Source organism: Macrobrachium nipponense, chromosome 15, assembly GCF_015104395.2.
Source record: "Macrobrachium nipponense isolate FS-2020 chromosome 15, ASM1510439v2, whole genome shotgun sequence".
NCBI lineage: Eukaryota > Metazoa > Arthropoda > Malacostraca > Decapoda > Palaemonidae > Macrobrachium > Macrobrachium nipponense.
The window spans coordinates 16,024,990-16,050,344 of NC_087208.1; the positions used below are offsets into that span (position 1 = coordinate 16,024,990).

At 42.0% G+C, this 25,355-nt stretch overlaps 1 protein-coding gene across 1 annotated transcript in view; it reads left to right on the forward strand.

Annotated features, from left to right (window-relative positions):
- LOC135227001 (acid ceramidase-like) overlaps window positions 1-22,714 on the forward strand; it is a 291,051-nt gene extending 268,337 nt beyond the window's left edge. Inside the window, exon 10 of the mRNA XM_064266731.1 lies at window positions 21,562-22,714. Coding sequence (XP_064122801.1) covers window positions 21,562-21,648 — 87 coding nt within the window. The 3' untranslated portion in view covers window positions 21,649-22,714. The remainder of the gene's footprint in view (window positions 1-21,561) is intronic.
- The last annotated feature ends 2,641 nt before the right edge of the window (window positions 22,715-25,355 follow it).

Genomic DNA, 25,355 nt, shown 5'->3' on the forward strand with positions numbered 1-25,355 from the left:
CTCGGAAAACAGGTTGGGGAGCAACATTGGGTCCAAAGGAAGTGGCAGGTACCTGGGAACCGAAGGAACAGGTGGCACTGCACATCAAATGCGAAGGAACTCCTGGTCATTCATCTAGCCTGGAGTACTTCGAAGCGGAAGTCAGAGGAGTGGTAGTCCAAGTCAACTCGGACAATACCACTGCTCTGGCTTACGTCCCGAAATCAGGGGGGCACTCACTCTTCTACTATATGAGATCGCAAGAGATTCTATTGACCTGGACGGAGGAACAAAGGGGCATAATACTCCAGACAAGATTTGTTCCAGGGAGTGAAAAATCTAAGAGCAGACCAGATTGAGCAGGAAGGACCAAGTAACTTCCGACCAGAGTGGTTGCTCCACTCAGAAGTCTGCAAAGACTTTGGCCCTCTGGGGAAAACCTCAGATCGACCTGTTTGCCACGTTCCTCTCCAGGAAGATGGACAACTTCTGCTCTCTAGAAGAAGATCCCAGAGCCATAGCGATCGATGCTTTCCTTATGGACTGGTCAGGCATAGACGCCTACGCCTTTCCCCCATTCAAGTTGCTGGGGGAAGGGGAAGTGCTAAGAAAGAAAGTTTGTTGCATCGAAGGGAACAAAACTGACTCTAATTTCTCCCTTCTGGCCTTCCCGAAACTGGTTCACAGAGGTACTGGAATGGACGGTGGACTTCCCCAGATCTCTTCCAGAAAGGACAGATCTGCTCAGACAACCCCACTTTGAGAGGTTTCACAAAAACATCCAAAGTCTCTCCCTGACTGCCTTTCGACTATCAAAAGACTGGTCAGAGCGAGAGGCTTTCCTAAGAAAGCTGCAAGTGCTATCGCTAGAGCCCGCAGGTCCTCTACCTTGCGGGTCTACCAATCGAAGTGGGAAGTTTTCCGTAGATGGTGTAGGTCGAAGAAGCTGTCCTCTTCCAATACCTCTGTGACCGAAATCGCCGATTTTCTTCTCTTCTTAAGAGAAGAGTCGAAGTTGGCTGTATCTACTATCAAGGGATATAAGAGCATGCTCTCAGCTGTTTTTAGAAACAGAGGCCTGAATTTAGAAAATAATAAAGATCTTCATGATCTCATTAGGTCTTTTGAGACTTCCAAATTGAGATCTTCTCTCCCCCCGAGTTGGAACCTGGATGTAGTCCTCAAGTTCTTGACTTCTAACAGGTTCGAACCTCCAGATAAAATCTCATTCAGGGATCTTACGAGAAAATGTATATTCCTGTTAGCCCTTGCAACTGCTAAGAGGATCAGTGAATTGCATGCTTTGGACTCTCGGGTGGGTTTTAAGAAAGACTCTGCTGTGGTTTCTTTTCAACATCTATTCCTAGCAAAGAATGAGAACCCTTCTAAACCTTGGCCTAGAAGTTTCAAAGTCAAGGGACTCTCTTCCCTGGTAGGTAGAGAGTTGGAGCGGTCTCTTTGCCCAGTCAGGACCCTGAAGTTCTATCTAAAAAAGAAGACACAGCTTCAGGGATGTCGCCAGAGTCTCTGGTGTTCAGTAAGAAACCACAAGAGACCTATGTCAAAGAACGCACTGGCGTTCTTTGTCAGGAATGTGATAACAGAAGCTCACAGGGATTGCCAAGAGAACTCCTTAAGCTGCTTAGGGTAAAAGCTCACGAAGTCCGTGCGGGGGGGGAGTTGCAACTTCCCTATCTTTTACAATAATATGTCAATGAGAGACATTTTAGCAGCAACTTATTGGAGATGTAATTCAGTATTTGCATCCCATTATTTAAAGGACGTTAAAGTAACATACGAAAAAAAATTTTCTCTTGGACCGTATGTATCAGCGGATACTATGCTGGGACATGGAGCGGATACTGATCCATAAATAATTTTGTTTTTGTTTTCTTTAATGAATATTTGTAACAATATTGGTGTTGAGCTTTTGGGTTGCTTGAAAGGATGTTCAGGGATGACTCCTTTCAATCGTAGTACTAACCCGACGATAGGATCAGGTGATCGGGATCAGTGTTGTGCTTTATGATAATGCCATTAGGCAAGGTGTTTTCTGGGCTCAGCTCGTGTCGGCCTATGAAATATCCTTAAGTTCATTATTTCTAGGTAAAATTATCCTAAAATTACCAGAGAAAAAATAAAATCAAGAAAATGTCAGTAAAACTGACTCGCTCACTCTATAAAAGAAGTGTCGGTATGGAAATAGGGGCGAGTGGGATCACTACCACGAGTCATTTACCATTTAGACCTTCCAACATAAAATCCCCACCTGAGAGAGCTGATACTAAAGGGTGATGCGACCGCTACTACTACTACTACTGACGCCAAGCGGAGAGCAGCGCCTCTAGCGGTCATCCTTAATTATTAACTCGACAACGCTAGTTGCATCTTTTTTCACTCGTGTTGTTTTCGCTTTGGATTTATCCTTTTCAACGATGGAACGTGCTGCAATCGCTTCGGCTAAGTTAAGTGCCTCATAAGTAATAATTTTTGGTATTCCAGTCTTCCAGGGACCAGTATTTTCCGTTTTTTAGGTCATATATGGTCTCTCGGTTGACTCGTGGCTCCTTGAGCCACCTCCGTGTTGTTAAGATTTCCGGTCTTCCATACTGGGACATCTTATGCTTATGGCTCTATTTTAACGTTCTCCATCGTTTTATACTATACATCGTATTTAGAGTTATAGGCACAGCCCATCCCATTTTACCTTTTATATCTCTTAGTTTGGTGGTATTTAGGGCTATACTGTGTTTTTTCTGGCCCAGCATCCCAGCTTCTTGCTCTTATCGGCTACTGCTGGCTCCGAGTAGTCGACTGTCTTCGGATCAGTTCGCCTCCTCCTGGGCTTCTCTCTCTTACTCAAGTGTCTCTTCTATCTTTTACGATGTATTTATTTATTATCAGTGTATTTAGGGTGTTAGGCTAGCCTAGGTGCCTTGTGCCATGTGTTGGTACAGTCTGGTTCACGTTGGCCCCTCTGTGGTTGTGTTGCTATCGCTTCCTAGGCCACCTACGATCACGTGTCCCATTAGGCACCTTACCCTCCCCCTTCCCTCCCTACCATGGGGTAGGGAGGGGTCTGGTGGATCTCCTTGGTTGTCATGACAACCACCGTAGCCTACCTCCCTCTCCTCCGAGGGGGCCAGAGGAGTTCCGTTACCAGCTGGGGGGGGCTAGGGTGACCACTTGTCTCGGGTACCGGGTTACCTGGCGGGTCAGTAGTAGGGATAGGGGGGGTGGGAGTAGGCCACCCCCCTCTCTCTCTCGTCCGCCGTGTTCACGCCGGGATTACCCCCCCTGTTTTCCCCATTCCCAAACCCTTCCCCTCCCCTACCTTAACGGACGGAGCTCCCGCTGAAGCCGGGAGCCCCTTCGGTTATAGGTCCACCTGGCTCCGCCAGCGGGCGGGGTGGGAAATTACTAGTGGTCTATATTGCTTGCCTACTATATCCGATTTTTGCTACCGGAGGAGAGCTCGCTCCTTACCCGGGCACTCCTCTAGTAGACGGAAAGAGTTATATCTCATTCTATAAGGATATACCCTTACTGATACGATGATTATTGGTTTTATTAGTTTTATGTACTATCTCCGTCGTTCTCCGTCGTGGTTTCATGGCCCCTCACCACTCCTGGTTGGAACTTTTTTCCTGTCTCCGGCGTAAGCTGCAGACCCCCACCAACCGCCTATCTAACCACACGTATTGCGGCGGAGCACTAGTTTGATCTAACTTACATGCTCCGGCTTGCAGCGGAGTCTATGTTAGGCTGTAAGTGTGCACTCTGATACTCATGTATCTCTCCACTTACAGGCTACCAACTGCCAAGATCCAGGTTGTAACGCTGTTTTGTAGCATGCACCATCTGCTATGACCTCGTGAGTCAGCTTTTGGGTGGGGTAAGTTAACTCCTGGACATTTTTCCTGTTATCAATGATTTACCCTTAGTTTTAAGCTCCTTTAAACCGTATCTCCGCCGCTAGAAGCTTCATATCGCCTTCTCTTGCAGGCTGCCGCCGTGAAAGAAGTCGCCCTAGCAACCCTGAAAGCTTGGGTAGGCGGCTTCGGGAAGAACGCCGCCAAGGGCCAGCCTTACATTTTAGATAAGAAGCTGGCCATCCAGATCTTCCCCGGAGGCAAGGCGACGGGGTACGTGGACCCCATCTCAGCACCCCCACTCATAGCTTCCATCCAGCAGGAGGTGCACCAGGCGTTTGGGTCCGTCTCGACGCAGGAGCCTGTTCCAGACGTAGCTAACCTGAATCTTAATCTTGAGCCTATGGCGGTAGGTGCGGAGGATTTGTTGGTTGAGGTAGGTGTTTCGGGCGCTCAAGGTCTACCCTTGAGCGCTCCTGGATCTTCTTCCCCTGTTCCTTCTTCTTCCTCTTTTCAAGGCTTCACGGGATCTGAGATCCCTTCTCGTTCACCCGCGCTCTCTGTACCCCCGAAGGTGAAGGGACAGAGAGAACAGAAGACCCTCCATAAGACGACTTCTAAGAAGTCGTCGTCTTCTTCGGCTAGGAAGTCTACGACATCCTACGCCAATGCTCTTCTCATTCGAAGAGCTCAAGAAGCAAGGCTTATAAGGAGAAGGCCCGCGCTCCTGCTGAGCCAGTGCCTTCTCCGGCATCTACCGGATCTACTCCGGTAACTCCTGTTGGGGTGGCGGGACATAGCTCTTGATCCCACCACTTTCTCAGCAGGAGTGTTGCAACAAGTGGGAGAGATGGTTGGCTCTCTCGGTACTAGGTTTGAGCAAACGTTTGCTCAACTTTCTAGTACCATCAACCAATCTGGTCAATCAATACAAGACCTCTCTAACCGAGTTAGGGAGCATGATGACCGCTTCGCTGGCCTCACTCAGGTCCCTCAAGCGAAACTCCCTGTGGCAGGTACTGGTCTCCTCCAGCTACCTCCTTGTGAATCCCTACCAGCCTTCTCTATGGATAACCCCTGGAGGGTGGCAGCTTATGCCCCCTTCAAGGATGGCATGATTTCCATTCCGGAGTGTGGAACAAGAAGGATTGAGGACTTCGAGTTCTACCCCTCGGATGACTCAGCCTTTCATAGGGTATGCTAGGCTTACGGTGGACTGCTCTCAATAGGGAGGATAAGATCTCTAGAGAGGACTGTGCTGTATAGTAGGGATCACGCACAGAGGGAATGGGTTCACTGCCTGGAGGATTGGGATTGTACCAATACCAAACTCCAGGGATTCAAGAGCCCCTTCACTATCTTCGCTACGGAGGAGGAGGCTTCTCTTCCATTCGCTACTAAGATAGTAGAAGCGACTCTCCAAGCAGTCCTTAACCTCTTCATTACCGAAAGTTTGTTTGGAGGTAGGTGGGTACCACCATTCAAGTCTACTACACCGCACCGGGTGCATGAAGGTGGTACTCATAGTACCACCAAAACTCCTCTTTTCAGATAGGGACTTCCAATCATTCTGTAATTTCGGTTTGAAGAGTTTGGAGCAAAATAAACAGTATGACACGATGCCAGACGTATGATGAACCCCAAAAAATATTATTACTGCTTATAGTAGTGTGTAGGTGACAGATGAACTGCGTCTCAACAAAAAATCACAAAACCAGAGAAGCGTAAACATGTAATAACTTCTACCCAAGTATAAAACCAGTTGTATCATCATTTACTGTATTTATTTATTTATTCACTTATTACATTTTACAAATAAAAGATATGAACACCAGATAAATGAAGGTAAAAATAAAGCCTTATAGTAACTTTATATATAAAAAACCAAACCAGAGAAAAAGCAAAAAAGCTATTTTTTCTGAGGACAAGAAACTTGAAAAATTAGTTTAGATACCCCTGATACCCCTAAAGTTGTTTTCTGTGATGAAACTAATCTTAGAAAACGTAAAAAATGACATCGACCAATTTTGAAAGATATACTATAAAATTTGCGATTTCCATATTTATTGGCGGGGCTTTCGCTTTAGTTTTTGCTCTTTTTTTTTTGTTATTACGTGCTTATTTACTGTTCTATTTTGATAATACTTTATGTGCATGTTCCAGGTGCGATATACCAACATTCTGTAAGACCGAATTTCTATTCAAGACTGTAGTTTTCTCATCGACCACCAGTGTCCCTTGTACAAGGGACATGAGTTTCACATTTTTTTTCATAAAATCATTTATTTTCCCTGTAGGATGATAAAACTAACAGAGAATAAGCATTATTATAGTGCTAATAATACCTGATAATTTCATTAGCCTGTCTTGATTAGTGTATTTTTGGCAAATATTTTTACGATCGGCACCCCTCCAAACTGGAGTCACTACCGGGAGATTCAGTTCGGCAGCAAACACAATGTTTACATTCTGCTCACCCACCCGGTAAAGAAGGGGTTAAAGACGAGCCCATGCCACAATTGAGAGAGGCGGAATCAACATCTCCGCTCTTTCCATCCTTCGGAGAATTGTGGGAGAACCTACCTGCCACTTTCTCAGTAGGTAAGCTGAAGCCAGACTGTGCGATGGATCAGTTTGGCGAGAAGCTTCCGAGGCTGCCTGATAGCCTTATTCAGGCAGAATTCGACGCCCGTACAAGATTTGGGAGATCTCTTAACTCCGTTATCATTACGGAGATGGCTGCTCTTTCCTATGCTACGGAACCACTTTTTAAAATACTGGCTAAATCCCAGCTCCAGTCGGTTCAAGCTGATGCCTTTGACTTCTTCTCAGCCAGAAGGAACTGCCGAAAGCATGTTTTGCTGGAGGCAACTATTAGGCACGAGCCTAATAGGCTTCTAGCTTCCAGCATGTGTGTGCGGACCTCTTCCTAGAAGCTTCTGTGAATGAGGTGCACCACGAGGCTGCTAGGCTTAACCAGAGCCTTAGAGCCAGATGGGGCATCTCTTCCAAGAGGAAGCAAGAGAGCGCCCCTGCTGCTGGTAAGAAATTGAAGAAAACTGGTAGGAGATTCCAACCCTACCAAAAACAGCAGCAACAACAACATTTCGTCCAAGCCGTCCCAGTTACACAACAGGGACAGCCTTCGACTTCTAAGCAGACACAGCCCATTCTCCTGTTGTCTCCTCAGAATCAGCCCTCGACCTCATACACCGTCTCGCCAGCTTTCAACTCAATGTTATGAAAGCCAAGCCTTCCCAACCTTCAACAGGTTTTTCTAGGGGGAGCAGAGCGAGAGGTCACTTTTGCCAACGAGGCACAGGAAGAGCTGCAAGAGGCAAGCAACTTCAGAGGAGGGCGCGGAGGTCAACCCGCTCAACAACAGTGAGGCTCCCCACCCAGGTAGGAGGGAGGCTGTTCCTCTTCCGTCACAGGTGTTGGGGGTTCAGCAAATGGGCACAGAGCATTGTGTCCAAAGGATTGGGTTGGGAGTTGGATCAAAGATCCTCCTCCAAACAGATCATTCTATCAGGACACCATCAAAGGAGTTGACAGGATTATGCGGAACGAACTCCTTCAGAAAGGAGCTATTGCGAGAGTCAAGCATCTAAAATTTCAAGGTCGCTTGTTCAGCGTGCCAAAGAAAGGCTCAACAAAAAGAAGGGTAATCTTAGACTTGTCAAAGCTAAACTCTTTCATTCGTTGCGACAAGTTCAAAATGCTCACCGTCTCGCAGGTACGGACCTTACTTCCCCGTGGGGCCGTCACCACCTCTATCGATCTTACGACGCATACTATCATATCCCTATAGCCAGACACTTCCGTCCATTCCTAGGCTTCAAACTAGGAAATCAGACGTTCTCATTCAAAGTGATGCCCTTCGGTCTGAACGTAGCCCCCAGGGTATTCACGAAGATAGCAGAAGTGGTAGTTCAACAATTGAGAACCACAAGGGATAATGGTAGTAGCGTACCTCGACGATTGGTTAATCTGGGCACCAACGGTCGAGGAAGCCTCAAAGCCACGAAGAAGGTAGTACAATTTCTGGAACATCTGGGGTTCCAGATAAACAAAACGATATCCAGACTCACTCCGGAGTCTCGTTTTCAGTGGCTAGGAATCCAATGGGATTTATCCTCCCACAATCTGTCAATTCCGGTGGTCAAAAGGAAAGAAATAGCCAAGTCTGTGAGGCAATTTCTCAAAAGCAATCAAGCTTCAAGGAGAAACCAGGAGAGAATCCTAGGTTCCCTTCAGTTTGCCTCAGTGACAGACATCCTCCTGAAAGCAAGACTGAAAGATATAAATCGAGTTTGGCGGTCAAGAGCAAACGCCAAATCTCGGGACAAGTTGTCAGTGATTCCACAGATCCTTCGCAATCAGCTCCGTCCATGGACAAAAGTGAAGAATCTTGCCAAATTGGTACCCCTTCAATATCCCCTTCCGGTGTTAACCATTCACACGGATGCCTCCCTGTCCGGTTGGGGGGATATTCTCAATTCAAGCAAGTTCAAGGGACTTGGTCCGTTCAATTCCGCCAGCTCCACATAAACGTACTGGAAGCAATGGCAGTATTTCTTACCCTGAAGAGACTCCTTCCCCCAAAAGAACGTCTCATCTAAGGACTCGAGTTTTGGGACAGTGCAGTGGTAGTACATTGCATCAACAGAGGAGGGTCCAAATCCAAACACGTGAATCATGTCATGATAGCCATCTTTGCTCTAGCAGACAAGCACAAATGGCATCTATCTGCCACTCATTTGGCAGGGGTAAGAAATGTGATAGCGGACGCACTATCCCGGTCAGTCCCTCTGGAGTCAGAATGGTCCCTAGACGGCAGGTCATTCGAGTGGATATGCCAGAGAGTCCCAGGTGGATATGCCACGGACGCCCTGTCGTTGGACTGGAATCAATGGAAGAAAATCTACATTTTTCCTCCAGTGAATCTTCTTTTGAAAGTTCTGAGCAGGCTGAGGACTTTCAAGGGACTGGTAGCTCTGATCGCTCCAGATTGGCCAAAAAGCAACTGGTATCCTTTGCTTCTGGAATTGGGTCTCCGACCTCAACGGATTCCCAATCCCAAGCTGTCGCAATCAGTACAAATGAGGACTGTGTTCGCAAACTTCATGGATTTCATGAAGTTTGCGGCTAAAAAAGATGCTAACATTGATCCACAAAACATCCTCTTTCTGGAATCAGATAAAAGAGAGTCAACTATTAGACAATATGACTCAGCTGTTAAAAAGTTAGCATCCTTCCTGAAAGAATCAAATACTACAACCATGACAGTTAACTTAGCTATATCCTTTTTCAGATCCTTATTCGAAAAAGGCTTAGCAGCTAGCACCATTACTACTAATAAATCGGCTTTGAAGAAAATCTTTCAGTTGGGTTTTCAAATAGACTTAACGGAATCTTACTTTACATCTATTCCCAAAGCCTGTGCTAGACTTAGACCTTCTGAAAGGCCTACTTCAGTTTCATGGTTCTTAAATGATGTCCTCAAACTAGCCTCAGATACTGACAACTCGTCTTGCACATTCATAATGCTACTTAGAAAGACGTTATTTTTGTTAAGCCTGGCTTCAGGAGCCAGAATTTCAGAACTGTCGGCTCTATCCAGAGATGCGGGTCATGTAGAATTTCTCCCCTCAGGAGAAGTTTTACTTTCTCCGGATCGCAGTTTTTTAGCTAAAAACGAGGATCCCCTTGCAAGGTGGGCCCCTTGGAAAGTTATCCCACTTCCGCAAGATCCTTCTCTTTGCCCAGTATCAACTTTAAGAGCCTTTCTATCTCGTACATCCTCTAGATCCTCAGGTCCTCTCTTTATGAAAGAAAAAGGTGGCACTTTATCTGTGAAAGGAATCAGACAACAGATCCTTTACTTCATTAAACAAGCCAACCCTGAATCATTTCCAAAAGCACATGATATCAGAGGAGTAGCCACCTCAATTAATTATTTCCAACATATGAATTTTGAGGATCTTAAAAAGTATACTGGATGGAAATCACCGACAGTCTTTAAACGTCATTACCTGAAGTCCTTGGAATCTTTAAAATTTTCAGCAGTAGCAGCGGGAAACATTGTTTCTCCTGATACTGCACATTAGTTGTAGTATAGATCCAGGTCTCCTTTCTACCTACCTCGTCCAACATGCCTCACCCTATTGCTATGCTCTCCGTGATACTCTAGCCTTAGCCGCTAGGATCGTATTGGTGGACTGCCCCTTATTTTTCTGCTAGGGGCATCCACATTGTGTGCATATAATGTGCTTCAGTGTTTCTACCCTTAAGTTATTTTTATGCTAGGGGTAGAACACAATGAGTTTGTAAATTTTGTAAATAATACTTAAATTAGTGAATCATTATATATTGTTCTAATTACCATTATACTATTATGTACCACCATTTTCTAGTATAAGCTAATTTTAAGTACTTTATGTTAATATGGTATAGTTAACCTACCATTATTTAGTATAAGCTAGTTTTAAGTACTTTTTGTTAGTATACTGTAATGAGTCTTGATTCACTTATATTATATCAATCTTTTTACTATTTGGTTTCATTTGTCCTTTTATTCCATCTTGTCTGTTTCTCTGGTACTATTTCATAGGCCGACACGAGCTGAGCCCAGAAAAGGGATTTTGACGTAGGAAAAATCTATTTCTGGGTGATTGGCTCGTGTCGCCCTATGAAAAACACCCTGTTCCTTTTTACCCACCCTGCAGGACAAGATGTTCATGTATTAAGGATGACCGCTAGAGGCGCTGCTCTCCGCTTGGCGTCAGTAGTAGTAGTAATAGCGGTCGCATCACCCTTTAGTATCAGCTCTCTCAGGTGGGGATTTTATGTTGGAAGGTCTAAATGGTAAATGACTCGTGGTAGTGATCCCACTCGCCCCTATTTCCATACCGACACTTCTTTTATAGAGTGAGCGAGTCAGTTTTACTGACATTTTCTTGATTTTATTTTTTCTCAGGTAATTTTAGGATAATTTTACTTAGAAATAATGAACTTAAGGATATTTCATAGGGCGACACGAGCCAATCACCCAGAAATAGATTTTTCCTACGTCAAAATCCCTTTTCTCATGTAAGTGGATAGAACCCCATTGACAAAGATCCTAAGGTTCTGTCGCGTAAGTGGGTAAGACCCCTTTGACAGACGATCAAGAACTCTTAGCATGAGGTCACTACCTCGCTGAGGCTCTTGAAGCGATGCAGGCTCCTAGGCAGTAGCCATGAAGTCTTTCGCTAACACAGGTAGGAACCAAGGTTTTTTATTTTATTACCTACAACGTATGTTGTTTCCTGTCTATTCAGTAAAATTAGCTGTCTCTTACCCTCTGCCAAAGGTGCCAATCAGCTAAGTATATATCTGACAGGGAAGTTGAATGTATAAAAATGTTATTGTCATGATACAGTAAAGTTTTATACATACTTACCTGGCAGATATATACAATTAAATGGCCCACCCAGCCTCCCCTCAGGAGACAGGTGGAAGAGAAAATCTGACTTAGAAAACGGGAATGGTTCCTATTCCCGCAACCCAGCGGCGGGGCGGTAGATCACCTGACCTACCTGTAGAGTGTGCCGCGAAATTCGAATTTCTATCGGGGACAACGGAGTCTATAGCTAAGTATATATCTGCCAGGTAAGTATGTATAAAACTTTATTGTATCATTACAATAACATTTTTGTTTTATAGTCTTCATAAGGGTTTGTCAAAACAAATATATGATTATTTGTATCATGAATGTCATATTGATAATACACAAGAATGCCAGGACTATATATAGAGATTTAATACTGCTCATGTTATCTATATAAAACTGACAAACAACTTATTTATATAAATAAATTAATTTTGGGAACTGAATAAGTATTTACATTTAGAATGAATGAAACTAATTAATGAATATTTCCATTATGAATGAAAGAAAAGAATTGATGATTTCATTGACATCCTGCTGATTGTTCTCTCCGGTATCATTGTTGCTTCTGAGGTGCATTGCAGTGTTTTTCTGACATCCATCATGGGTCCACGGTTTGCCTTTTATTTAGAAAAGTACTTAACGACCCTATGAACGATTTCTCGAGGTTTTGGATGAAGATTAATGCGAGAACAAGGACTTCCTTCCATGTTGTTTGTAAGGCGACAGACTCCTTAAGTGGAGGCACGGGCTGTTTGACATTTTTATGCCCTAAGGTCAGCTTAACACCTGAGAGAGGAACTGGCAGCGCTGTAAATTTTTTTTTGCCACGTTTAAGAATAAACTATTTGTATTATTGTTGTTAAATGCTAGAAAATTACGTGGGCTTTTAATAATTGGCAAAAATTGATCAGCAAGCAATTATATTTGTGTTGTATAACTTATGTTGCTTTCATATACCATAAAACGTTGAGTTGGAATATTTGATGTGGCAGCGCCGGTAATATTGGGGGCAACGCCTAAATCACCATGAAGGAGCCGATAGGGTATAGTCAATTTCCTTTGCTCCAGATGCAACCACCTTACTTATAATCACTTTGTTCTCAGCAAATATTCTTGTTCCTAGTTGGCATAAATGTATATCTAGATACTTTACTAATATGGAATGAAGTAATTTTTCATTATACGATGTGTTTTTTAAGTTGAAATTTGACTTTAATACCTCTCATTGTGAACTAAATTTTTTTTCATTAATAGATTGCGTAAAATCCAGCGATTCCATTTGTTTTCATTGGTAATAGGAGCTTTATGTTATTTATCTTTTATCAGTGCAAAAACAACAGTAAATGAGGTCTTTCATGCCAGTATTTTGATTAAATTTTCTCACATTTGTACCACAGCTGTGTTTGAATTCATATTAAAGTTTGGGAGTTTTATCCATCTTGCTGATGCGCGTATTAGTCATTAACAGCCTGAATATTACTTTATCAGCCTCAGCTACATATTTAAAAGTATATATTGCCATGATGATCTCACAGCAAGTAAACTAATTACAAAAATTATATCAGTCTTATTCTACATAACATCATTTATAACATACCTACGGATGTTGTTGTTATTGGATTAGGTTGTAGTAGCAAACAAAAGTGATTTCTCGTTTGGTTGTTCATGGCTGTACACATTTATACAACAAGTATAATGTTAAGACAATGCTTTCATCATTCTCTTGAACTTTTTTAAACTTATTTAACTTAGAAGATTGTATAAAGATATGAAGGTAAAGAAGTTAGATTATTATAATTTGGCCTCTCTCATTGCTTGATTGCACACTGCTACCTGCGCCACCTGTGCGCAAAATATAGAAATAGTACTTATTTTCAAAATATTGTTGTACCAGTATTAATTGCTAACCCCATCATAAAATCGGATAATCATAAGACGAATTATCGTAACTTGAATACTGCCTGTATTCACGATCATGTCTTGGAGCATTTTCCTGAGTTTGCTAATGATGTTGTTTGTCAAGATTATCAAGGGGGAACAGAGTCAGTGTAGTTTCTTTCTCCAAAAACTATGGCCTCTTCTGATGCTTCTGAGTTTCCTTTCCCCCAATTTCTTATAAAACTTCTTCTAATGTCTTTACACCATCTTCTTTATTGTGTCACTCTTGGGAGGCCTCTTCGGAGTCTTGTCTCACTCATCCTGTTTCTTTGCCACTAGCACAGCAGAACAAAGAATTTTCATTGGTTCAATCCTGTAATGTTGGAGTTTCGGCAGCTCCCTCTCTCTCTTCGGGGTTGAGGAAAGGTGTACATTTGGTGGGGCTGTCTTCTTGGCACCCTCCAAGGGTCCTGTAGTTCTCAGGCTGCTGGTCTGGATGTTTCACAGGCGGTTGAGGAGTCTTCCACAACTCCGTATATTCATCCTTTACTGGGTTTGAGACGTAATGTCCTCCTTGGTTCTTGCAGGTACTACAGCAGTTGGTGATTTGCCTGTGCCATCATTGAGTGTATCAGTACTGGTTGTGTCCTCAGCCTCTCCTTTCCCTAGAGTAGCTGGTAATCTTCCTTCTTTGCTTCCCATTGGTTCCACAGTTCATAGCCTCTCCTTAGATGCACCTTTGAGCACTGTACTAGTTGGTATGTTCTCCACCGGTCCAACATCAGTAGGTGCTCTGATGGCTACTCTGAGTGTAGTTCCTGGTTGGTTTCTGGTTCCCAAGCACTCACACCACAAACCCAGTTACGGGCACACTACACTGTTTATGAGGTGCAAAGTTTTATTTCCTTGTTTACTCATTATTTAGTTTACTTTATGTTACTTCAAAATGTTTATTTTAATTCATGTCTATTATCCCTTTTCTGCCTCAAAGTAACCCCAAAAAATTACAGATTTTTCTAAATTAGATATAATACAATATTTCTACTTTACATTTAACCCAACTCCCTTTCATTTCTATATCTTTATAACTAAGGCAAAGCAGCTTCTTCCTCTTTCTCTCCCTCTTCTACTTCTTTCTCAACTTTTCCTATGGCTATTTCTGTTCATCCTTCTAAGGTGTTTGATGTGGGTTCTGCTTTGGTTCAAGGTTATGTGGGAGTACTTCCTTCCCCTACCTTAATCAATGTGACTTCAGCTCTGGATACCAGTCTTGGTGTGGGGTTGGTTTAGCAGGAGTTGGGTGGATCAGGTGTTCCGGCCTCTCCACTCTTAAGGGTGGGCCTATCTGAGCAGTCCTTCTGCTTGGGTGGGAGCTTGGCTGAATATCCTCTTTTGCAGGATCAATTTTTTCTAACTCCTCCCACAGCTCTAGTGGGTATATCTTAATCACAGGTATCATGAGGTGTTCTTAGAGTAGCCACCCTTTGGACTTGTCTTGCCCCATATGTAATTCGACCACTTGGCTCAACTTCCACTTGATCCTTGGCCCCTCATCATGAATGAGGACTACTTCCCCTATCCTGGGCCAAGAGCTATGCATTGTTCCTACTTGATGGGTCTGTTATCTTAGAGTTCTTAAATACTCCCTCTCCCATCGTTTCCAAAGGTTGTCACACAACCAGGACCCATACAGGAATCATTTCTTTAGTGAACACTCTCTGTTCATAGGTAGGGTCACCAGAGATCTTTTCCCAATTTACTACTTCTCTTGGGAAGGAGTTAAGCTTTCTTCCAAGAATCAAATGGTTAGAGGTTAAAGTTTCCAACTGATTCTAGTCCCCAGACACGTAACTTAATGGTCTATCATTAATGATCCCTTCCAACTCCACCAGTACACAGGTCAGTTCTTCAAAACTGAGTAAGGCCTACCCTACAATCTTTATTAGGCATGACTTAAGGACTATCAGCCTTTCCCATATAGCACCAAACCTGGTGCTCTCGCTGGAATGGCTATCTTGTATTGCTACGCCAATGTCTGCTGCCGCTTCGAGTCGGATTGATGCTGTGGCATCAGCCCCGTTGATGAAGTCAAGGGATCTGTCTTTGTGTATTACTCCTCCAGTGGCGTCTCTTTCCCCCCGTGACATTACCACCACTTGTGACGTCACTCCCATCGATGACGTCTGTTCCAGTCGTCTCCTCTGATCCGCCTTTCTCAGCCGTGACGTCATCACTGCCGCCCAGTTCGCCACGTCTCCCTTCCTTGTCATCGGAGCCTTCTCTGGCACATCAGTCTGATGTCATATGCCAGGCAGTGCTTCAGAGGTTGGACTCTGTATTGGATGTGAAGTTGGCTGCCTTATCGGTTGGGAGGACTGATAGGAAACGTGTTGCTTCGTCCCCGCCTCCTGAGAAGAAAGCACACAAGAAATCATTGCTGTCTTCCTCTCCCTCTTCCCCCTCTATGCCTCGTCAGCGTATCAAGCGTTGGAAGGCTAAGGACTTTGCCCTTCCTTCACTTTCGAGGGAGGAACAACGAGGATGTGTTCCCAAGAGTGCTGTTGTTTCGGGCAGTGTTAGTTGTGTGGGATCTGCAAGAGATGATTCATCCTCTGCTACGAATCTCAGCGCGTTACCCCCCCCCACTCCCCCATCCATGCACATCGCAAGCGTGTTGCAACCTCCCCTGCCCGTGCACATGATGTTAGTGCTCTTTCTTCTCCAAGGCCTATTCGTCGCCGTAAGGATTTCAAGGCGCCTGTCAAGAGGTCGAAGGTAGTGAGTGCGGAGTTGGTGCAGTAGGAGTGTTTGCCTGCCTCTCTCACTGGTGCTTCCAAGTGTTTGATTCTAAGGGATTCTCCTTTGATCTCGAGTGTTCGAGTTTCCCCCCAGTCTCACGTACGTACGTCCGCCACACCTGTGACCATTCATGGACATGTGGAGTCATCTGTGGAGGTAAGTGATGTTCCTAGTGTTATAGTGGGTTTGTTTCATGGACCCAGCCCAGACAGGTTAGTTGGGGTTTCGGGCTGTTTGGCTGCTAACCCTTCTGTTAATTTTGCTGGGGAAGGTGCCTTAGAGGAGCCTACACATCCTTCTCGTCATCAGTCTCCGTTGCCGGAGCAGGAGGGAGACACGCAAGAGTTTTTGTCTTCCTTTTCGGAAGTTGTTGATCTCATTTGAGGGTTTAACAATTTGGAAAGTAGGACTCAGGCTCGGTCGTCTTACACTCCTTCTTGCTTGGAAGCCTTGGTGGGAGCTACTCAGGACCCCAAATCATCTCTTCAGATTCCTTTGTCAGGGCACGTTCAGTCTGTCTTGCAGAAGGTTAACGCCTCTGTTTCGGACCGGGATGGTGCGCTTCACTGTAGGGGCTCTACCATACTACTACTCCCACCTCTCACGAGACATAGGAAGTACTAAGCTACAAGCTCTGCATTTTTGTTGTCACGCCATCTTAACCTAGACGTTATTTGCCTGAAGCCGGGATCGACTTTGGAACAGGTGAGGTCAGTGGCTCCGTCCTTGTCTCCGCAAGATGCCTCAGCATTGGGATCTATGGCGGCCTCCATGTTGCAGACAGTTTCTTGGCTGGACCTCTGGTCTGTGGTTATTGCCAAGATAGCTTCCGACAGGTCCCCGGAAGGGTTGATGAGTGCTTCCCCGCTTGCCAGTCTGTTGCAGTCCGGGGGCAAGGCATTTTCATATTTGGCTCACCTCAGAGCTAATTTATGGGCTAATATTCTGATTAGCAGGGATGTGGCTTTGTCTAGGATGGAGAAATCGCTTGACACCTAGTCCTTGTTGCCATTGAGGAATGGAGATCTGTTGGAGTCCCAGTTTTTGTTTCCTCGGACAGAACTCGAGAATGCGATAGACCGGCGCCGGGCTGACACCAAAGACAGACTGGTGCACCAGGCCGTGTTTAAGTCGGAGTCTTTATTGGGCCAAGTGGCAGAGTTATGGAGCGGAGAAGTGGGTGGTAGATGTCCTTCGGGTGGGATACCTACTGCCATTCGACTTCTCTCCTCCTCTGTCGGACAAGCCGCAGCTCAGGAAGGCATATCCTCCAGATTCTCTGAAGTTATTGGCTCTTCGGGAGGAAGTGCAGAAAATACTGGACAAGGATGTGATAGAGGAAGTAGTGCGTCCATCCCCGGGGTTTTACAGTCACATCTTCTTGGTGCCCAAGGCGTCGGGAGGATGGAGGCCTGTGATCGACTTATCCACCTTGAATCACTTCATCAGGAAGACACGATTCAAGATGGCGACCCCGCGCTCGATGTTGGCAGCTGTGAGGGAAGGTGACTTCATGCTGTCCATAGACTTAAGGGACGCATACTTCCAAATCCCTCTTTATCCCACGTCCAGAAAGTTCCTTCTCTTCTCTCTTGCGGACAAGGTCTTTGAGTTCAAAGTCTTGTGCTTCAGGCTGACAACAGCCCCTCAAGTGTTCAGAAGGGTCTTCTCTCTCGTGTCAAGTTGGGCCCATGCTCAGGGGATCCATTTACTGAGGTACCTCAATGATTGGTTAGTCTTGGCAGTTTCCAGGGAGAAGCTGCTGCAGGACAGGGATCTTCTACTTCGGTTCTGTCTGGAACTGGGCATATTAGTCAACCAGGAAAAGTTGAACCTCATACCCACTCAAAGGATTCTCTACCTGGGCATGGTCATCGATACGACAGTGGCAAAAGTTTTCCCGTCTGATCAGAGATTGGAGAAGTTGCGGGCGGTGGCGCGCAACTTCCTGTCAGTGTCACATCAGTCAGCTCATCAGTGGCAGGTTCTTCTGGGAGTGTTGTCATCCCTGGAGAAGCCAGCCCCTCATGGGTGTCTTCATCTTCGGTCTCTGCAATGGAGACTGGGAGAATTCTGGTCTCCGGCGGGGACTCTCTCCTGTTAATGGTTCCTCTGTCTCTGGAAGTGAGAGAAGACCTTCATTGGTGGTTGGATGACCAGAATCTGTTGAAGGGTGTCCCTCTGCGTTGTCTTCTACCGGACTTCCTTCTGTTCTCGGACGCCTCCCTCGCAGGTTGGGGCGCTCATTTAGGAGGCCTCATCGCTTCAGGCGTTTGGAGTTTGGAGGACAAGCAGCAACATATCTACGTCTTGGAGTTGAAGGTGGCTTTCCTGGGTCTGAAGGAGTATCAGGCAAAGGTAGAGGGTCATTCTGTCATTCTCATGTTGGACAACACCACGATGATAGCCTATGTAAACAAACAGGGAGGCCTGGTTTCACGTCAACTTCGCGCCTTGACCGTCGAGCTTCATCAGTGGGCGGTCAGCAATTCGGTAGAGCTCTCAGCCAGGTATATCCCAGGGAAACGGAACTTGGTTGCAGACAATCTCAGTCACTGGGATCAGATCCTAGGCACAGAGTGGTCCCCTCATCAAGTAGTGGCAGACAAGCTTTTTCAGATTTGGGGGAGACCCATGCTAGACCTTTTTGTGACACGTTTCAACAGGAAGCTGGAGGTGTTCTGTTCATTGATTCCAGATCCTTTAGCATATGCAGAGGACGCATTCCAACATCCCTGTTACAACCTGGAGGTGTATGCCTTCCCTCTGTTTTGTTTGATCCATCAGGTTCTGAACAGGCTGGTGAGTTCACAGGGTCTCAGGATGACTTCAGTAGCCCCTCTGTGGCCTCAGGCGGAATGGTTTCCAGATTTGCTGTCGTCAGAGGTTCCGAGGGAGATTCCCCCTTGGCGACATCTCCTGTGTCAGCCCCATGAGGAAAGGTTCCACCAGTCAGTAGAATCCCTGTCTCTTCACGGTTGGAGGCTATCAAGTATCTCCTCCGAGCGAGAGGTTTTTCTCAGAGGACAGCTGGGCACATGTCCAGCAGTCTTAGAAAGTCGACCTTTGCGGTTTACCAAGGCAAATGGGCGATCTACCGTGATTGGTGTCTAAACAGGGTTTTTCTCCACTTGCGACCGCTATTCAACGAATAGCAGACTTTTTAACCTTCCTCAGAGATGAGAAACATTTGTCTGTTTCTGCCATTAGAGGCTACAGGGCGGCTCTGAGTTTGGTGTTATGCCTTAAGGGTATAGACATCTCTTCCTGGGAACTGTCCCTGCTAATTACGGGGTTTGAGCAGTCGAGTTCTCCTAGAGAGCTCAAGCCTCCGATGTGGGATGTTTCCTTGGTTCTTAAGAGCTTCACTAAGAGTCCATGTGAGCCCTTGCGTTGCTCATCTGACAGGAACCTGACGCTCAAGACAGTTTTCCTTCTGGCTTTAGCATCTTCCAAGAGGGTAGGAGAGCTCCATGGTCTGAGCTATGAGGTGAAGCACACCAGGGTTGGGGGTCGATGTCCTTCGAATTTGTCACGGATGATGACAGGTTCACTTCGTTTTCCATTTTATCACTGACTGACTTTGTGGGTGGTGATGCTCAAGAGCTTTTGTTGTGCCCTGTCCGGGCCTTGTGTTGCTATCTTAAAAGGACTCGGCATGTTAGACCAGGCTGCCACAGACTTTTTGTTAGCACAGGCCGTACAAAGAAAGAGGTGTCTAAGAATACTATCTCTTTTTGGGTTACGGGAAGCCATCAGACAGGCATACTTGTCTCTTGATGATTCTACCTCCACGTCTGTGCAGGCTAGAGTGCATGATGTTAGAGGTATTGGTCCCTCTCTGGCTTTCAAAAAGAACTTGGCTGTACATAGAGTGCCAAGTGCTGGTACTTGGTTACGCCAGTCCACGTTCACCTCCCATCTTAAGGATGTTGCCCACAGATCTGTGGACACATTTTCCCTGGGTCCTGTGGGGGCTGCCCAACAGGTTGTGTAACTCATGGTTGCCCTTAACAGGGCACCTTTGTATCTTACCTAAGATGATTGTGTGGATGAGAGAATGAGTGAGTTGGCTGGTCTCCTTCTTTCTCTTGTACCTTTCTTTCTTCCTTCGGGTGGTTTAAGGAATAGACACGTCATTCGCTGGACTGGTCTGATACAGGTGAGTAAGGTAGTCATACTGATAGTGTGGTCGTGCAATATATAAATATCTTACCCGCTATTTTGTAGCATATGCTTGGCAAGGAGGGGTTGGGAGTAATACAAACCCTGGTGTCTTGGTTTGATATTGGACAGTCAACGTTTTTCATTGGTTCCCTATACAATGGTTATCCCATATATCATTGTACATCACTCAGGATCTGAGTCCTTAAATATCAATTTATCTAGCTTCTCAACGGGCTTCAGTCCCTCTCCAAAAACCATTCCTTTTGAGAGCTGGACTGGTGGGTAGGCTCTCAGCCGGTCTAGGATGTCTTATACCTCCCTGCAAGTATGAGTCTATCCTATTGTTAAGACCAAGGGTTTGTTTGCGTATGAACAAATGACAAATTTTCCAAGACAATTTGTATTTTTCATAGCTACAAACCTGAGGTCTTAACATTATACTGCCCGCCTCTAGCCGCCCCTCTGTGTCTTACGACATCCTGAGTTGGGAAAGACTGATGCGCAATCATAGGTGAATGGTCTATGACCATCCTTCACCCAATCTACGCATGCGTTGCCAGATATCACAAGATTCCTTGCTTTCATCTGTTTTTTAATCGGATCCAGCTAGGCGCTAGATATTACCCTATTGTTAAGACCTCAGGTTTGTAGCTATGAAAAATAGAAATTGTCTTAGAAAATTTGTCATTTTTGGAGTAGTATATGTCCATGTCTCCCACTGCCTGTCAGTGTGAGATTCAGCTATGTAATTACTTTGCAAGGTACTTATGTGAAAATGCTATTTTCATAATAAAATTAAGTTTCACATATACTTACCTAGTAATTACAGAATCAGAGCCCACCCTCCTCCCTGCTGATGGACATAAGGCATGAACAAACTTAGCTTTCTACTTAAAGTTGTTCCTAATCTTCTGCTAGTGGGTGGAAGTGGTCCCCTACACAATGGTTTGAAGCGTTACCCACAAAATTTTAATTCAAACTGCCATATAAGTGGAACTTATGGAACTTATAGCTATGTATATGTGAAACTTAATTTTATTAGGAAAATAAAATTTTTTGGCAAAGAAAATCATTTTAATAAATACACCAGTAATATTAGTGGAAATAATAAGCTAATATCTTTTTAAATTGTAAAGAAACCAAGTTTTCCTGTAATACTCTTCAAATTTTCTCTGGATAAATTCAAAAAAAGGAAAATGGCCAAGGAATTTTTGCAGAATGATGGAGACTGTTAATTAATGCTGAGATTTCCAAATGACCATTTATAAGGTTGTGGCATGCAATATGTACTGCCAATAGTATATTAAGCCCTCAATTATATTGGCTAAGTGTTGTACCACCAAGTACATAAAACATTTGTGAAGGCTAACAAACATTTTTTCAATTTTCATATGGCAGATTGTGACAAGTTATCTATTGTATTTGTTACAGCTGACAACATACACATGTCTAATGGATGTAAACCATGGCATGGGAGCTTGGCTGCGTACCTGTGGAGATCCTTGCTGGCCTTGGTAATTTTACAAATTTATTGAAGAGGTGGCCTTGAGTAAGAGCTTTCATTAAATGTGATTTATTCTAGTTTTGCAACAGTTCATATTCTAGTGTCAAGGTTCTTCTAGGTGATAAGAATGATGAGCCTTGTATTATATCTGTTATAAGTATGACATAGTTTAACCAAAACATTAGCTTTACATTCAAGGTTTGCTAAGGATAAATGAAAATCTTCATTATTTTAGGGTAATTGTAACAATCAGTTACAAACATTTATTTATGTAGGGTATTTTTGTAATTAAGTGTTGAATAATGTATAGGTCAAGTTTTGCATGAACCTATATAAAAACTGTGGTAGTTGTACTGTAAAATATGGAACTATATAGTAAAGTAGTACAGAATTATTTTAAGTTCTTTTGTATATTCAGCACTAAAACGTATCACTGATTACAAAAAATCTTTATTTCTTTTGTTATAAGACTGCCAGCTACTCTTTATGCTGCTTTAAATGTATTATAAAAAAATCCCAATATAATGTGCTGCAAACTTTCAAGTCAAAACTTGCTTCAGTTTTATATTTATTGTAAGTGTTGTTTTAGCACACTAAATAATGTGTACAGTAATTCATATTCACTTAGGTTAAGTGAATGTTTCCTAATGTGTTTGATTCAAAGGTAAAGGCATTTTGAGAGGCTTTGTTAAGTTTTTGGCGTCTATATAAAGCCAAGCTTTTATCTCATCTCTCTACATGGATAAATTATCAGGTGGCCTAGTCTTTCATTAATTGCAATATAAAAAGTAAGATTATGATTTACGTTATGTATTGGAAGGATGTATGTGTATACTACTACTGTGCTTTTATTATCTGTATATGTGCTATTCTTGCTTTCCATGTACAGTAACGATATTGATAGATAGGTAAAATAAATACAGGTCGACCATCACTAATCCAGCACCATTGGGGTCTGCAGGGCACTGGATTAGTGATTTTCCTATATTGCAGACTGGTTCAGTTAGAATCCACATAACAGTTAAACACCTCATCCCGCCTGTAAAATACCCTGTAAATGAGCATAAGTTGGTTAATAAGGAGAAAAGATATACTAGATGAAAATCAAGAGAAATTTTAATGAAGCACTGATAAAATAAATGTTACAGGTAATTTTGTTGACTTACGTTCATCACTGCCACTTCCAAAATGAAAAGCTGGAATTTACAATTACTAAGCACATTTACATGTTTGAGGTGAAGGGTTGTCAAGATATCCATCTTCTTCATCTTGGACTTTTTTTATATATATTTTAAGCAAAACTAATTTTTACTATATTTTCTCATTTTTTTTATTTCTACTACCCAAAAGAATTATGGTTTGCACAGGGTGATACAAATGCACAAACTTGTTCGTTGGTGTCGGAGAACAGCTTGTTTTGGTTTGTATTGTTACACTTCTTATTTTTTATTTATATTTTACACTATTCTCATAAATATTTTACTGTATTTTCTCATTTTTTTATTTTTACACCAAATGTTAAATGTTCTCAAGTGCATAGGGTACATACGAACACACAAACTCATTTGCAGGTATCAGAGAACTTCCTACAGCTTTATTGTTTCATGTTGTGGTGCATATGATTTTCCTGTTTCTATTTTATGCTAGTCTCATTTATATAGTGGTAGTACCTCTGTACTTATATGAATTGGTTCCAGAAGGAAAATGAGTACCAAACAAATTTTTTTCATTATTAATAATGTTAAGTGAATTAATTCACACCAGAAAGCCCCAGACACTGTCATTTTAAAAGGCATTTTTTGACGATGAGCTTGTGTTTTACTACTTTTATACAGCATAATCGTAAATAAAGAAAACAAAGTGTACAATAGTAAGATTCACATAACGCAAATCCCCTCATATTCACGTTCTCGAAATTCGCGGACATCTATTCAGGATTTTTCTGTGGAACCTACTAAAAATATTTAGTAGAATTCGGTCATTCGTAGGTTTTTTTGACAGTAAATATTCACCAATTAGTGTATTTTTATGTTATTTTCATGACTAAATTTATTTTTATAATACAAAAATGATTTATTAATTTTCAAATATTAATATTCATTAATACTGTATTAAGATCAATAAGGTTATATGGTATTAAATAATAAAACTAATTATTCTCTCTCTCTCTCTCTCTCTCTCTCTCTCTCTCTCTCTCTCTCTCTCTCTCTCTCTCTCTCTCTCTCTTACTGAGATGTATGTTTTTGTATGTGTGACAGTAAATGAATTACTAATTTTCACATAATAATTTAGTAATGTAAACACCAATATCAATTCATTAAAGAAAATACTACAGTGAATTAGTACGATTTTAGTTTTGAATGAATAAATTTTGTGAAATGTTATAGAAATACATATCCTTCATCTTTTTGCCAGAGACTTGGAAAGAGGGGTGGGGGGGGGGGGGAGGATGAGCCTGTCACAAATGTCAAGAAACCTGACAGCAAGGTTGGAGGAGTGTTGCCTTAGTGGGTCTCTAATAAGTGCTGCAAGCTATATACTATATACTATATATATAAATATATATATATATATATATATATATATATATATATATATATGACTGTACCTGTAAATAAAGTGTATTAGTGTACAGGGTACAAGAAATACTGTATGTACTTGTACGTACGTTATGTAGTAGAATGGAACCTTACCTTTCGAGTGAGGCGATGTCCGAAAATGACGACAGAGGAGGAGGACAAATGTCAGAAAACATGAACACGTAACTTTACGAAACCCATTAAAAAATGGCGGAAAGATAGATAGATACTATATATATATAGATAGATAGATATACATATATATATAGGTTTTTATATATATATATATATATTATATATATTATACTATATATATATATATATATATTATATAGATATATATATAGATGTATATATATATATATACATACATATATATATATATATATATATATATATATATATATATATATATATATATATATATATATATATATATATAGATATATATTACTACTATATATATATATATATATATATATATATATATAGTATATATATACTATATATATATATATATATTAATATATATATATCACGTAATATATATATATATATATATATATATATATATATATATATATATATGGTTATATATATCAGAAAAATAGATAGATATATAATATATATATATATATATACATATATATATAGGTATATATATATATTACATATATATATATATAGTATATATATGATAGAAAGATATTATATATTAGATATATAAGATATAATATAATATATAGATATATATATATAATCTATATAGATATATACCATATCTATATATATATATATATATATATATATATATATATATTTTTATAGATATGATATATATATATATATATATATATATATATATACTATATATATATATAGTATATATATATATATATATATATATATATATATATATATATATATATATATATATATATATATTATATAATATATATGATATATATATAATATATATATAGGCGGAAAGATAGATAGATACATATTTATGGTATATAGAATGATAGATATGACATATATATATATATATATATATATATATATATATATATATAGATATATATAGGAAAGAAAGATAGATATCATATATATTATTAGATAGATAGATATACATAATACAC